Genomic DNA, 16701 nt, shown 5'->3' with positions numbered 1-16701 from the left:
TGCAGCTTCTCGTACATAACGTGGTGTAGTCATGAGGTGATAGTTCAAATTAAAAAAATAAAAAAAAAGTTTCATCAGCAGATATGGCCTTGTTTAGGGATCTATGCCTTTGTGCATACGGACTTCTAAGTAGTGATTGTGTTTTTCAGCAATAGTGTGCACCCTTAATTTACAGAGAAAAGAAGGTCAGGAAAAAAATCTGTAGATGGAAAAATTTCTTTGTGCATTTTTCTTTTTTTCTACTTGTTACTTTGCACTTTTTGTTAGAAAATGTTTATTTACTATTTATTCAGGTTTTTTAAGGTTTCTAATATTTTGATACCTAATTTCCATGATCTAAATATTCTTAAAAATTAAAAGTTTGTTGTCATTTGGAAGTGTGAAGTCCTTCTTGCATTATTATACGGTTACATTATGATTATACAGTATATTCAGTGGCATAAAATGGTCTTTAAAATGACTAATATTGCTTATCGCAATTATTTCTGGGGCAATATATCGCACAACAAAAAGTTGTTATCGTGACAGGCGTATTGAAAAGTAATACTATTGTAAATTCTGCATATTTATAAGTTGCCTTAGTTGTTGCCAAAAATTAATCGTCAGGGGAATCATAGATGTTTTGTTTAATTTAGTTTAACAAATGAAACATCTATGATTCCCCTGACGTTATTAAGATGTGCATATGTGTCAGCGCTGATGTCACAATCGTATCAAATGTCGTTACAGAGCCTAATATCATATCACCTAAGGTATCTTTCTCTGCATTGGTAATTACTTACTACAGCGCCATTTCACAGCCCTGTACCTGGAGGTTCCCCAACATGTTTCTCACTTATTAGGCACACCTATTTCAGGTGTTGGAGTCTCTACTAATGCACTGATGAGTTGAATCAAGCCTGTTTAATTAGGGAGACATCCAAAATGTGTGGTTTTGAGGGGCCTGCAGGAACATGGTTGGAAACTATTGTACTACATGAATTAAAAAAGTTAGAACATGACTTTTACTATACATATGTATGTCAAATCTGTTGACAGCAATCAGTTATCTATTTTATTTCTCTTTCCACTTTTTATTTGTTTTCTCTCAACTCAAGAATCATTTCCATATTTTGAACAAAAGAATGAAGAGGTAACTTGATAACAAATCATCTGTACCACAGCTGGAGTGCAGTCTTTTATTGCTAGAATGATGGACTCCTTTGTTTTGTGGGGAAAGTTGCTTTAGAAAGACAATTCAGCCCAAAGACAATCTGGAATGACTCCAACAGCAACATGCGATTTAGCTTTATTGTCCTAGTTATTTTTACTTGTGCTTAAATAAATACAGATTATGTGATAATAACAACAGTGCAGACAAATCCTGCACCTGTGAAAGTAAAATACACTTACAGTAATAACAATAATCAATGGTGTTTTTTAATTATGCGTCTTTTCAAACATATTATGCTATGTGGCTTAAGTTTAAAGGAACAAACAAACAGAACCAAATCAAATGAGAATAATAAACAGAAATGCACAAAAGAAATACAAGAAAGTATATGGATGCAAAGAATATGATGGATCTACTGTCCTCCAGTTGGAAGAAAACGTTAAGCAGATAAAATATGGTTAGATTTATCTTGCCGATACAGCTGGTATGAATGGTTTCATGAAATGTGTGCACTTTGTGTTAGAAGCCCAAATCTCTATAGCCATCTTTCTGCTACCTGTAGAATTTTTGCAATTGGCTTTACATCTGTTCTTATCAAGTGTTTTCAAACCAGTGTTGTTTATAGTAAGGTGCACAAATCAAAACTTAAACTGCGTGTATCAGGACAGGTAGCTGAGAACATAACACGTTCTCACCATTGATAAGAGAAGCTGTGTTAAGATTTGGTGTAAATGGAGAAGAACAAAGGTCTCAGCACAGATCCCTGCTGTACCCCAGTTGTGAACAGCCTTCGCTGTTTCCACATTTAGAGAATAGTTTGTTTGGCTCTAGTTTTATCTAATATCATGCATTTCACATTTTGTAAACTATGTCAAAAAGTATAGCTAATGTTTTCCCTCTTTGTGTGCCTTGGTGTTTTTGTTTGTTGGTGTGTTTGCACAGGTGTGTCGTAGTCCAGTAGCCTTATGGCTAGTTCTGAGACAGATGCAGCAAAAAGGTGGCAGAAATGTGTGGACACTGTGCTGTGCAACCTTACTAATGATCAACTGAAATCTATTGAAAACAACAGTGGTGAGACAAATCACCTACTCAGTATTTATTATCACAAATTTTAAACCCTCCCTGTAACTTTCATGTGAGCTTGAAGACCTTGATCAGTGGGTTCATGAGTGTTTGATTTGAGCTGAAATTAGATAGGGCTCACGTTTTCTTTCTTTTTTAAGTTGTTGTTCAGTGCTTGCCCCATAGCTAGGATTACCATGTAGATTATTTGCATACCTTGCTGCTGCCTGTCCCCACCTTGATGCCCGAATTTATTGGAGTTGTACATCTGTTTTATTGTTTTTAATAGTTTAGACTTTTAATATTGGCCATTTGTCAGTTTTCATGGAACAACATTAAATATAATAAAATGTTATTTATTGGTGTGAGCTAAAATTGTGATATCAGAACATGTTTTCTGATATACACAATCAAGACCCTGACAATGGCAATATGAGCAGTAAGGCAAGGTCTTAAATGGCAAAGGACAGGCATAATGAACAAAAACATTAGTTATTAGTTATTTGCTTCACAATTCACTGTTAACCTCCGGACTTCTTTTCAATCATTTATTTGTCTCTAAGGACAAAGGATTATTTATGCCACATCCACATGTCAGTCATGCTTGTAAGAACAGGTATTCTAAGTGTGACAGTGGGTCCTTATACTTCCTTGTGAAAAGATTGCAAAAAATGTAGAATGCAGAGAGCAGTGACTGGTTTCACAGCTGTTTTGTCTCATTCACATGCTTCTAGAAGAATTATTTTCTTAAGCATAACGCTGTAACTGTGTGACTTTTGTGATCTTTGACCCCTGGTGATATAACATTGTTGACACTGAGGCCTGTCACAATGGCTGTTTTTCAAAACGGGCCAAATATAGAAACATCTGTTATTCAAAATATAATTTAAACCTGAAAATAAGAGTCATTATTGTGTAAAATAAATAAGAAATCATTTAGATTCTGTAAGTTTCTAGTTCACTAATCACAGAAGCAAGTCTAAAACATCAGATGGTCAGATGTTCCTCCACTGAAGCACAAAATGCTCTTGGATCAAGACCAGCTCATTCGAGTCTAAGTCAAGACTGAGTCCACATACTCCTAAGTACATGACAAAACCAAGACCATGAAATATGGTCTTCAAGTCTGAGTCCAAGACCATATTTGCATGGTCTTGGTCTTGTTATGGACTGAGGAGCAAGTGGACTCAGTCTTGACCCGCTTCTGGTCTCTGTCTCGACTCTTAGTCATAGTCTTCTTGACTACAGCATCGCGTTTTACCAACACCTGTGGAGTTCATCCAGCTTGAATGCTGCTCTTATTAAATCAGAAATTCCTGATGATTTTTCAATTCAAATTTTCACTTAAACTGCTTTGCTGGAATATTTTGTATTAAAATAGACAAAAAAGTGCATAACATCATTATGCCTTATGCTTGTCTTTCATTATATCTATCAGAGGAACGGGACTTTTTTGTGGTACATCACCTGGCAGACCTGAAAGAAGGTTGCATCTCTCCTCTCATTCATGGCACACCTATCACCTGTAAAGTGGAAAATACAGAGCGATACACCACCCGCTCTAAGGTGCGTTTGTGGGTGTGTACTTAATGATGTGTTGCTGTGTTATACCTAACAGTGTAAAAATCCTGTTTGTAGGTACATGTGTGCACTCTCTACACGGTCTGTCTGACACATGGCGAGTTCACATGGACAGTAAAAAGAAAGTACAAGCACTTCCAGGAGCTCCACAGAGACCTGTACAAACACAAAATGTTGCTGCAGTTCTTGCCTCTGGGGAGGTGAGCGCGCACACACAGGCCCATGCAAAGTCACAATGCTTCATTTGTTTGGGCGGGAGTTTTGACCTGGTGTTTTCCTTCCATTGTTCTTGTGATTTGAATTAGATTTGCCATTCAGAGACAACAGCTGGCAAGTTTGACAGAGGAAATGCCAACTTTACATGGAAGTGATAGAATCAGGCGAACGTCTAGCAAACCGGTACATACGTAATAACGCAAAGCCCACCTCCCTCTAAAAGTTGTACACCCACTGTATTGTATGTATTGTGTTATGTGTGTTTTTCAGAAATATCTGGAGGAATATTTAAACAACTTGCTAGAAAACACTTTCTACAAGAACTATCATGGGATGGTGAGAAGCTTACATTAACATACGTATATACATATAATTACTATGCACATAATTTATAAGTATATACATGTAATTACTATGTTTTTAACTGACATTAATATACTTTTTGTATACTTGTCTACTTATACTGTATATTGATGGTTATCTGTCCTTCTATATTGGTTCTACTGAATAATAATAAAAATATGTTTTATATATTATACTTTAATGACTATCAGTCATTCAATGTTGATAATAATGATATTAATGATAATGCATGTTTTTATTGTTAAAATCAATTTTTTTAGTTGTTGTGTTAAAAAGCTGTATTAAATACGTTTGGCTATTGGACAACATAAAAATAATTGTTACTGTATCACATATTGTATTATTAGTCAATCTGTAATGTTTGTTATGGATGTGCCTGGATGTCTCCAAAAATATTTTTTGTCAGATTTAGCTCAATTCTGGAGGCAGTTTTCTACTCAAAGTGTATGCAATTTGGACAAACGGACAAATACTGTACAAAATTGCAGAGGATTGTGGTTTTATGCTTGCTTATTAAAGTGTGTATTGTGCTCTCAGTTGGACTTCCTGGCAATCAGTCCACTGTCCTTCATCAGAGACCTTGGACCCAAAGGCCTGTGAGTACAGATTGTGTGTGTTTCTTCTCTTGCAATTTTAGTACTATTCCATTTTTGCCTGAGTGTATTTCTGCAGCTCTTTTTTTTAGTCATTGTTTTTTTTTTTCCACAGTGAAGGGTATATTCTGAAACGGTCGGGTGGTCACCGCATCCAGGGGCTCAACTGCATCGGTCACCATCAGGTCTGCTTCCGCTGGTCTCGCCGTTGGCTTGTGGTGAAGGATTCATTCCTTCTGTACATGTCCAGGTGGGTTTCACCACAATACAAACACACCCACATGTGTACTGTTATCTGTTACTTCACACTGCTCTCTGTTCTTTTCTGTTGTTTCATGTTACAACATGCCTTTCAGAGCTGTGAATGTATGAGAAGAACACACATCAGCCGCTTGTTTTTGCTGTTTCTTTCAGTTTATTTTACATTTAGCAGCTATTTTTAATTAATTGTCCATCAGCTTGAGTCATAGTTTTCGGAACCATCCATTGTAATGCGACAAACCTCTAATTTTACCCTTAGAAAATAAAAATGAAAGACGCTACATCTAGCATCCTTCATTTATGCAGTATTGTGCAATATTGTACAATGTAGGGTGGAAAGGGTTGTCACTCAAAACACATATTGATCCCTCTCAGCCTGCAGCTTACTTCCGGTGTCAGAATCACAGAAGGTCATTCAAAGCTTACAGCTGTAGTTGGAGATAATGCAGGAGTTAGTGCTTGGACTAGAAGCCAGTCAAACAAGTTCCCCCTCTGTGTTGTGTCATCAATCAGAACAGATGCTAGGTGTTTAGAGGACTTGCATCAAGAGCAGATGGAAGTTTACATCTCTAATACAATTTAAAATAAGTTTGCACTGGTCAGGTGTGTCACATTCAAGCCCTCAGTTGCACACCACTAAATGCCTATGTCAGTGTTTTAACAGCATTTTAAAATATGCTATTCAAAATATGAACATGAGTCATCATGTTCCTCCTTCCTTTTACAGCTTGAGCCAGTTAAAATGAGTTGCTGTAACCATGCATCGTGTGTGAGCCAAACAGGCCGACCAGTTCTAGAAAACAGAACGGTTTCCTTGAAAACATTGGTGAAACTTTGCCCAGCCCTTCATTGTGTGCTAGTAAAAAGCCCTGAGGGTAAATATGTAAGCTTAAGTGAGTTATTGGCATATATTTGACAAAAAGAAACCAAAAGGCAGCAGATCATAAAGCAGATATTTTTTTCAGGATTTCTTAAATGAATAAAAAAAATGTCTATTTTGCTGAACAAAAGAATTCATTTCTTAAAAAAATGAAGTGGTAATGGTAGTGTATTATCAATGTCAACCTGACAAAATCATTTGTTTGTTTTTATTTTGGTGTATAAAATGTTGCTGGATTCTGCTCTAAGTAGCCTCAAGCTTTTATTGTTTACTACCATACTCATATTTAATGTTGATTAATATTTAATGTAACAATCTAGTGACTCATTTTTATAATTGATTTTCTGTTGTTGTTTTCTGCTGTGTATGAGCAGAGATCCTGGCGTTGTGTCGTTTGTGCTGCTGTTTGACCCTGAGCTGAAGGTGTTGGTTGGAAGTGTTTACACTGATACCAAGCATGGCGTCTGCATCGAGAACTTCAGCAGGTAAAAAATGTCTGAGTCTGAGGACCAATATAAGGAAGTCTTCCTACTACTTGCACCAATCTGACAGACCGTTTTACAGAGACGTGTGCAGCCACAGCTGGTATGTGTGTGTTTTGTAGGAAGCTGGTGATTAAGTGCAGTAGCTACAGGCAGGCCCAGTGGTGGAGTCATGAGATTCGGAGTCTCTCTGAGCGCTGTGATTTCCTCCAGACGCATCGTTTTGAAGGCTTCGCCCCACCCAGACCGGACACTCTCACAAAGTGGTGTGTGCATTTATGTAATATGTCCTTGGATGAACTTTCGATCAAGGAAAATTGATTGATTGAGTAGTTTGTGTAATGGAGTGGGTGCTGAGTAAATGACTCATTGGTTGATTGACAGGTATGTTAATGGGAATGGCTATTTCTCAGACGTGGCTGATGCCCTGGAACAGGCCAAGGAGGAGATCTTCATCACTGATTGGTGGTAAGTGTACTGTCTTCCACACACACATGTACAGTACATGGCCTGAATGGGTCAGCAGCTCCATTTGTGATCATGTACTGTATACAATCCAGACATAACTGCTTCCACCATGTTCCCACAGTGTTAGTTGCGTCTCTGTTTTCCCCTCCTGTGGTCTCATGGGATAGTAACATGTCCTTTGAAACAAAAGTCATCTGGGTATTTTTGTCTACTTCCTTATTGTATCCTAATCATGCGGCATACTGCTTTTCAGATGCTATATATCAGGGGTCGACAAGTAAGTTTGGCATCGGGGCAAAAAAAAAATTCGCCACTAGATGGTGGGCCAGAACATAGTCAAAGGATAGTTTAAGAAATTAATTGATGAAAAATGCAACTAGAATAGCCTGTGACAGACTGTTACAGTGTCTTTTGTAACTGGTAGTGAGATGTTACTCTGTGTTAAATCCTGTAGGAGGACAGTCATTAACAGAAAGCCACATTTGTGTGGCGGTGTCCGGCAGAGTATGTGAGCGGAGTGGGGCGTCAACAATTTTCTCTCCCCGCTCCGACCATTTAATAATCACTCAAATCCGGGTTCACCATTTCCCGCTCCTGCTCCACTCCGCGCTCACTGATCTCAGAAACACTGCTCCGCCTTCGCTAAAGTATTTCAGTATGTTTGAAATATCACAGTTCTGAATCTGTTCATAACCTATATTAAAAAATAAAATAAATAAAATAACAGGAGAGTTTCAAAGAGGGTTATTGGAACACTAGTGTGCAAACTTTTTTCCTACCACATGACTAGCTAATAACATGGTTGTCAGCATTAAAAGGTATAATCGCTGCTTTTTGCAGTGCAAATTTAGTTTGTGATGAAAATAACAGTACGTTTTCGTTCTTACAGATTTCTGCTCATTCTAAATCGGATACAGAAGTAGCACTGTAAGATTACATTTGTTTGAATGCATTATTGAGAGAGCGACTGCGTGTGAATAAGTGTTGTAGTACTTGTTTAAATCATGCTTTCACCTGAAAATATTCCGTATCTAGAGGGAACAAACAAATTCCTTGAGAACTATAACTTCCCGCTCATGTCCATTGCCGTCATCATAGCTTCACATTCTTTCTGGTTTGAGTGATCCTTCTCTATCAAGCTCGCTAAATATGTTTAACATGTGAATTCTTTCTAAATATGCAGATATATTACGGGCTGTTGGCACGAATTGTACTTGTGATGGAGTGGTGGTGGAGCGCTCTTGGAGCGAGTGAAAACCACAACGCTCCGACTTTTAAAAAATCCGCTCCTCGCTCCAGTCAAAATCACACCACTCCACTCTGCGCTCCGCTCACATACTCTGATTGTGAGTAACTGTTGCTGTCATGACAGATCTATTTTAGAACCAGCCGCTATCAAAATAATTTGGCTGCGGGCGTGGGCCAGATATTATTACTGGCCTGTTGCCGACCACTGCTATATACTGTAAACTTCCATTCAAAGTTTGGGGTCAGTAAGTTTTTTTTTTTTTCTTTTATTCAGCAAGGACAAATTAAATGGATCAAAAGTGACAATAAAGACATTTAGAATGTTACAGAAGGTTTATATTTCAAATAATTGCTGTTCTTTTGAACTTTGTTCATCAAAGAATTCAAAAAAAAAAAGATGAATCAGCATTTCCACGAAAATATTAAGCAGCACAAATGTTTTAACATGGATAATAATAGGAAAAGTTTCTTGAGCACCAAATAAGAATATTAGAATGATTTCTTTAAAGATCACGTCACACTAAAGACTGGAGTAAAATAGAAATGGTTAAATTGTAATAAAATTTCACAAAATTAATATTGTTCGTTCCTGTATTTTTGATCAAAGTAATGCATGAAAAAAGTAAAGAAAAACATTTAAAAACCTTACCGTTCCTCAAACTTTTGTACTAGCTAAGTAGACACAGTCGGATGCTGGGAATATCAAAGATTTAGTTATACAGTATTTATTGCCATTGTTTAGTATGGTGTCATATATGTAATGTGTTGAAAATATATGTGTGAGTGTTGAAAGTGTTGTGAAGATATTTGAGTTTTTCTCTCTGCAGGCTCAGTCCAGAGGTTTTCCTTAAACGTCCAGCTACAGGAACGTACTGGCGCTTGGACAAGATTCTCAGACGCAAAGCAGTATGGGGGAAGACCCTTTTACATTACATTAATCTGCTATACATTAAATTAATTCTCTCCCATATCTATCTTAAAAAGCACCCCATCTATCAGACAATCATTTATAATTATAACTACAAGTAACTGTCTATAACTATAGATATAGTTATATTGATGGCCATGAACTTTAACACGACCCTGTGTGTGTATGTGTGTGTGTGATGTTTAGGAACAGGGCGTGAAGGTGTGTGTGTTGTTGTATAAGGAGGTGGAACTGGCTCTGGGTATCAGCAGTGGCTACAGCAAGAGAACACTGATGAACCTGCACCCCAATATTAAGGTCTGATGTACTACACAGTACACACACATCTGTTCTTACTGCTGTTTGTCCTCTCATCCTTCCCACTTTTGTCATGATAGCTGTCTCACTATGTTATGAATGACTCAGTCTGTGCTTCTTTTGCCCTAGGTGATGCGTCACCCAGATCATGTTGCCTCAGTTGTGTTCCTCTGGGCCCATCATGAGAAAATGGTTGCCATCGACCAATCAGTGGCCTTTGTGGGTGGGTTGGATCTTGCGTTTGGGAGGTGGGATGACAGCGACTATAGGCTGAGTGATGTGGAACCCACTCAGCTCGAGGCAGCCCGAGAGGTACAGTTATATCCAGTAGATATGATGGCATACTTGATTGATGTGTCTATCTCTTACTCTTTATCTTTCTGTGTTTAATTTCACTCTTATACCTTCCCTCTCTCACTTCCTGTCTCAGTCTGATGCTGTGGATGGCTCTGCTGTTCCTCTGACAGAACCTGTGTCAGAGTGTGAGGATGAAGTGGATCTGAGCTGTAATGCCCTCTTGTGGCTGGGAAAAGATTACAGCAACTTTATCAAGAGAGATTGGACACAGCTGGACCAGCCCTTTCAAGGTACACAGTCCAATGCAGATTTACATTATTACTAAAATTTTTTTAATCACCACTTGAAAATCTTTTTATGAAAACAGTATTTTTGAACTACAACCTAATTTGGTTATTTAGTTCTATGTATTAGATATGGAAAATGTTCCCTCTAAGTCCATAAAGGTACATAAAGAAACTCACATTGGCCATGGCTTGCTAGCTGTCTTGTTGTGATTAATGCAATGAATTTCTTACTTTTCTTGTCTTTTTTTTTTTTTAGAAAACAAGATCTCTTGGTACACTAGATTACAAGATTATTTATGTATTATTATTAATTGCATTACACTTCATATAAACATCATATATTGCAGTGTTTTCACTACTGTTCAGTTTTTTTTTTTAGATTTTGGTGCATTAATTTGATCAAATATTAAGTAAAATTGTGAAATATTATAACAATTTAAAATAATGATTTTCATTTTGAACAAAAATTTAATTTATTCCTGTAATGAGAGCAGAATTTTCAGCAGTGTCACATGATTCTTCCAAAATAATTCTAATATGCTGATTTGCTGCTCAAGAAATATTTCTTATTATTATCAATGTTAAAAACTGTTGTGCTGCTTGATATTTTTGTGGAAACTGATACTTTTTTTCAGGATTCATTGATTAAGAGAAAGATAGAAAGTTCAAACGAACAGACTTTGTTTGAAATAGAAATTATTTTCTATAGTTATTATTATTATTATTATCATTATCATCATCATCATTATCAATATATTAGATGTTTCTGCTTGGAAGTGCATTTTGAACAAAAAAGAACAAGGATGGGGGAATAAATGTGAGTTCAGCTAGTAGTAGTGTAGCTTCTGTTTTTTTCCTCCTCAGACAATGTTGACAGAACTCAGGTGCCACGCATCCCCTGGCGAGACCTGGGTGCTGTGCATCATGGGAAGGCAGCCAGAGATCTTGCACGACACTTCATCCAGCGCTGGAACTTCACTAAGGTCAGAAATCAAATGGCTATTTTGAATGTTTGTTATTGTTCTTACAATCAGACACTTCAGAATCTTCAATCATTGCCTTTTCTCTTGTATTCTTATTTGTCTTTTAAGATCTTTAAGAACAAGTACAAGGATGACTTCTACCCGTACCTACTGCTGAAATCCCACTGCACTGCAGATAAGCTGCCATTCACCATCCCTGGTGCCACAAAAGCCTCTGTACAGGTACATGTGTTCATGAAATTTACTTTTCTTTTCTTTGTTTCCACTCATTTAATTTCTTTTCTTTTTTGTTGTCATCTATTTATTTACAATTTTTTTCTTTCATTCTTCCCTCTCTTTTTCTCCCAGGTTCTTCGTTCTGTGGATCGCTGGTCTGCTGGTACATGTGAACATTCTATCCTCAATGCCTATATACATGTTATCGAGAACAGCGAGCATTACATTTATCTAGAGGTAACACTCACTCTATGACCTTACCAAAAGCATTTGCCTCTGACTCATAAGACTTCACGCACACACACACACACACACACACAGAGCTGAACAGACACTGTGCTATGTTCACACACAAAGTCTCAGTGTTGTGGAGTTGTTTGCAGTGTTCTCTCCCACTAGGATCATGTGATTCTACTGCATTCAGCTGGCAGCACACAATAGCCCTCTGCTCTTGCCTCCTGCTCAGAAACAGGGTCCTAATGCGAGTCAGCTAAACTAAGAAGAATGGAACAGATAAGCACAGCATTGTACTACAGCCAGAGGAAATGTTTGTCCCTACAGAATGATGAAACCTTTGCATTTGAGAATTTAAAAACTTTACATTCATCAACAAACACTGATATTGTGCAGATGAATTTCTGAAGAATATATTTAAGCATATTAAATATGTTAAACAGGGTTAACAGTACAGTGTTATTGGTAACTAAAATTATATAAACTGCTCACTTAACTTATTTATTTATTATTGATTTAATATTAAGTGATGGACGTTAGAATTTATTTATTTAAAAGGATTTGTTCCCAAGTGCAGTTATTATTATATATTTTATATATTTATTATATATTTTCCTAAGGATTAATTGTATTCTTTGTTATTTGTCTGATTGTATACTAGCCTATTCATCACAAAAATCTGCTAAGTCTACAAATATGCTAAATTGTAGAATTAATTTATTGAGGTAATCCTAACAAGGTTATATATTATATTTTTAAAGTGATAGTTCACCTAATATATAATAATTAATCATTAATCAAAATACTTAATATAATTAATCAAAATAATATGAATTTTATTCATATAAAATATATCTCTTGGTCTTTGTCTACAGAAAATTCAGTGCAGTAAATCTACTAGTAATCGTGTGAATAATGGACAAGACCATGAACTAGATCTTTCAGCGGCCTGTTTTATAGTTCACAAACAAGTGAGACAAATTAAATAAACCCCTCTCTTTGCCTCCTCTTTTTCAGAACCAGTTCTTCATCAGCTGCTCAGATCAGAAGAATGTACTCAATACCATTGGAGATGCTATTGTCAAACGGATCCTACGGGCTCACAGGTTTGTTACCTCTTTAAAAAATTATACAAGTTTATTGAAATACAATGTACTCTGCAGTGCCTTTGTGTTTTTTAGCATGAAGTGTAAGCTTTATTTGAATTGTAATAGTGAGGGGAAGAAGTACAGGGTGTTTGTTGTAATTCCTCTGCTGCCCGGCTTTGAGGGTGACATCAGCCAGGGAGGAGGAAATGCCATTCAGGCTATACTGCACTTCACCTACAGGTACACACACACACCAGCCCAGCCAAACATCTACATCAATACACACACTCGCACAACCCAAAACACTTGTTCATGTTTTGCTAACAGAACTTTTTCTGTGTGTAGAACGATTAATCGAGGAGAACACTCCATTCTCTCGAGATTAAAGGAGCAAAGTAAGTATCTGACAGAAACATATTTAGCTGTCTGTAATTCTGCCACTCTGGTACATTTTTTTTGGATCCTGTCTCGTTCTCCATCTGCCACTTTCACTTCTCACGTCTTATAAAAGTGGCTCCAAATGATTTAGTTTATGTGTTGATGTTTTTTCAGCCATGCATTATAACATTCTACCCATTAACCAATCACACAAATGGTGCGTCATGTATTGTGTTTAATGAGTGTCTCATCTACCCCTCAGTGCAGGACGAATGGACACAGTATATTTCTCTGTGTGGTCTGCGCACACACTCTGAGCTCGGCCAGTCCCCTGTAACAGAGCTCATCTACGTCCATAGCAAAGCCCTCATCGCTGACGACCGTTGCTACATCATAGGTGAGATGTTTGCCTTCACATTAATACAGTAAGACACAATTTACTGTTTTATGTGCATTACCAATCGAAAGATTTGTAAAAATAAATAAGTATTTTTATTTAGCAAGGCTGCATTAAATTGATCCAAAGTCAGTGACAGTAAAGTCGTTTATAATGCTACAAAATATTTCTATTGCAAAAAAAAAAATCATGGTTTCCACAAAATTATTAAGCAGCACAACTGTTTTCAGCTTTTAGAATAGTAACAATAATAAGTGTTTCTTAAGCATCAAATCAGCATATTAGAATGATTTCTGAAGGATCATTTGACACTGAAGACTGCAAAATAAATACAATTGGGGTATTGTTACCCTGGGTTATGATTTGGGAATAACTGACCCAATATATTTACTATTTACCTGCTGGTGAATATTGTTCAAATCCAAAATTTTTCATAATGTTCTTCAGGGTCAGCCAACATCAATGACAGGAGCATGCTGGGCAGTCGTGACAGTGAGCTGGCAGTGCTGGTGGAGGATGAGGAAAGAGTTCCCTCAGTCATGAACGGAGAAGAGTACCAGGCTGGACCACTAGCACTCGCCTTACGAAAGGAGTGCTTCAGGTGTGTATACCGTACTTGTGTCCAAGGCAGCTACAGAGATGTATTCAGAGTTGTCAAGCTTACTGTGAAGGAGTCAAAAAGAGTCCCAACCACCACCTAAAATAAACAGTGTTAAATAAACACACTTAGGAAACTCACATCAGGATTTTTATGATCATGGAAAACCTGGAAATATGAGGGAATTTTGAAATAAGCCTGGAAAAGGCAAGGACATTTGAATAGTGAATGAAAATTTCTTTAGACATGCGTCGCATGGAGGCTCAGAAAGCTGGATCCTCCTGCATTTCCAGCACTGACTCTACAGCGCCACGGCATGAGTTTTCAGTCTGAATTCAATGTGATGAGATAACAAGGCTGTGTACCAAAAATAATGGCAAGAAAACACATCATTCTGTTGAGCTGTCCTCACAAACTGCATGCAGGAACAAATATACATGGTGCAACCAGTTGTTCTGCTCAATATTTTTGTGGAAACCATGTTTTTTTTTTTTTTCAGGATACTTTTATAAATAGAAAGTTCATACATGCAAAATCAAAAGAACAGTATTTAAAATAAACTCTTTTGTAACATTATCAGTATCATTTTTACTGTTTCTTTTAGTAACTTTAATGCGTTCTTGCTAATTGAAAGGTATTTTTAAAAAACTCCCACTGACCCCAAACTTTTGAAAGGTAGTATAGTTCAATTCACAGCAAATGACTCTTATAAGTTAGTTCTTTTAATAAATCGTTCAAGACGAATCAAAAACTCACAATTTATTTATGTGAATCAGTATGAAGTAAGGCTTTTGTGAGAACTTAAAGCATTTCATTTAAGATATGCTACTTTATGTGCAATCACAGTTGATTGGACAAGAGTGCCAGAGAGAAGTACCATATCATTAATAGTCAAGAGCCAATCACTTTAGCTCTTTTTGCATTTCTCTCCACCAAATGCCTTTAACATAGCTGTATAACGTGAGAGTGGTTCTGTAGCTGTAGCTAGGATAGATTTGTGTTTGTGCAGTGAAGCACCTCAGCTTTCCATTTTGTCCAACTTCTCCCCTGTCTGTGTAGGAGTATGTGAGTGAAAGAGAGAGGTGTGCGCGTGTGTGAGCAGAGCAATTTGTGTTGGCACGCTGCGTTCCATACTGCCAGCTACCAGAACATCTCTTGGTTGCCAAGGGAAACAGTGAGATGCTTCTAATGATGCATGTGTCTGCAGCACCTTTCACTGCTGGCCTTGGGATGTGACCTCAAGTGATTCTGTTAATGTTCGTCTCTGGGTCCTGTGATTTGATTGAATTATTCTACACTAATCTCCTCGTGTAATAGTTTTCACAGCTCACATTTTTTGCTTTATGAGACTTTCTACAGAAAGGGCACCCCAAGGGTGCACTGTATCAGTCTAAATTATTTTTGGGGGGGTATTTTTTTATGTTGTCTTCTTCCTGATGTATGAAGTGTTATTAAATTAGTTCTCGATATGATATGGTTAAAGTTTGAAATAAGATAATGGTGACAGAGATTGTGCAGCAATGCTGTTTTAGAAGAGCTGTTGTCCGTTCATCCTGAAATGCACAAATGTTGTAATAAACTAAAACCCAGAACTAAACGTAGGGTGACCATACGTGCCATAGAAATCCTGGCCAGGACGCGTCCTGGCCAGGACGCGTCCTGGGAAAATGGCACGTATGGTCACCCTACTAAACGGCTCATAAACAGTCTGACCAATGAGCGAGGGGACATTGCTCACATGTGATATTTATCAACATGCTTTGGTCCATCTAAGTGTTGCATTGTGAAACCGAACCAAGCTACTCAGAAAATGCAACACTGTAACAGTTTTACCAAGCAAATTAACTGCTGGTCTGAAAATCCTTTTTAAGAGATGGTTCCCCCAAAAATGAAAATTGTGTAATTACTCACCCTCATGTCGTTCCAAACCCATAAGACCTTCGTTCATCTTAGGAACACAAATTACATTTTTTTTTGATGAAATCCAAGAGCTTTCTGACCCAGCATAGACAGCAATGCAACCAAAATGTCCAAGGCCCAGAAAGGTAGTAAGGACATTATTAAATTAGTCCATGAATAAAGTCTTTATTTTTGTTTTCTTTTCACACAAAAAGTATTCTTGTAGCTTTATAATATTAAGGTTGGACCACTGATGTGAATTGATGAAATGTGAGAGCTCTCAGACCCTGCATAGACAGCAACGCAACTGTAATTCTTCTCCCCCGAGTTACGTCTTCCGCCATTTTAGAGAGTATCACAATGCATACGCACGCTTTCCCCTAAGCGTAAACAACGCTGATTACGCAGATTACGTTCATGCGTGTGCTTTCTCCCCCGAACGTAAACAACGCTGATTACGCAGATTACGTTCATGCGTGTGCTTTCTCCCCCGAACGTAAACAACGCTGATTACGCAGATTACGTTCATGCGTGTGCTTTCTCCCCCGAACGTAAACAACGCTGATTACGCAGATTACGTTCATGCATGCGCTTTCTCCCCCGAACGTAAACAACGCTGATTACGCAGATTACGTTCATGCATGCGCTTTCTCCCCCGAACGTAAACAACGCTGATTACGCAGATTACGTTCATGCATGCGCTTTCTCCCCCGAACGTAAACAACGCTGATTACGCAGATTACGTTCATGCATGCGCTTTCTCCCCCGAACGTAAACAACGCTGATTACGCA

The 16701-nt window shown here is 37.6% G+C and overlaps 1 protein-coding gene across 2 annotated transcripts in view; it reads left to right on the top strand.

Annotated features, from left to right (window-relative positions):
• The window catches only part of LOC107746406 (phospholipase D2-like), a 24887-nt gene that overhangs the window by 3328 nt on the left and 4858 nt on the right, over positions 1–16701 (top strand). Inside the window, exons 2-23 of one of the 2 annotated variants that reach the window (XM_016560623.1) lie at positions 2096–2224; positions 3654–3781; positions 3854–3996; positions 4102–4195; positions 4283–4348; positions 4913–4971; positions 5084–5218; positions 6484–6594; positions 6714–6857; positions 6976–7059; positions 9135–9213; positions 9422–9532; positions 9662–9844; positions 9963–10119; positions 10981–11099; positions 11208–11321; positions 11448–11552; positions 12567–12655; positions 12764–12877; positions 12983–13032; positions 13278–13412; positions 13860–14013. In XM_016560623.1, the coding sequence (XP_016416109.1) occupies positions 2119–2224; positions 3654–3781; positions 3854–3996; positions 4102–4195; positions 4283–4348; positions 4913–4971; positions 5084–5218; positions 6484–6594; positions 6714–6857; positions 6976–7059; positions 9135–9213; positions 9422–9532; positions 9662–9844; positions 9963–10119; positions 10981–11099; positions 11208–11321; positions 11448–11552; positions 12567–12655; positions 12764–12877; positions 12983–13032; positions 13278–13412; positions 13860–14013 (2480 nt within the window). In that variant the 5' untranslated portion in view covers positions 2096–2118. Of the gene's footprint in view, positions 1–982; positions 2225–3653; positions 3782–3853; positions 3997–4101; positions 4196–4282; positions 4349–4912; positions 4972–5083; positions 5219–6483; positions 6595–6713; positions 6858–6975; positions 7060–9134; positions 9214–9421; positions 9533–9661; positions 9845–9962; positions 10120–10980; positions 11100–11207; positions 11322–11447; positions 11553–12566; positions 12656–12763; positions 12878–12982; positions 13033–13277; positions 13413–13859; positions 14014–16701 lie in introns of those variants that run through there. The other variant, XM_016560624.1, reaches the window with a different exon arrangement.

This window comes from Sinocyclocheilus rhinocerous, unplaced genomic scaffold (genome assembly GCF_001515625.1).
Source record: "Sinocyclocheilus rhinocerous isolate Xijiao unplaced genomic scaffold, SAMN03320098_v1.1 scaffold77, whole genome shotgun sequence".
Lineage (NCBI taxonomy): Eukaryota > Metazoa > Chordata > Actinopteri > Cypriniformes > Cyprinidae > Sinocyclocheilus > Sinocyclocheilus rhinocerous.
The sequence above is the reverse complement of the archived record's forward strand: the minus strand, read 5'-3'. Positions and strand labels throughout refer to the sequence as shown.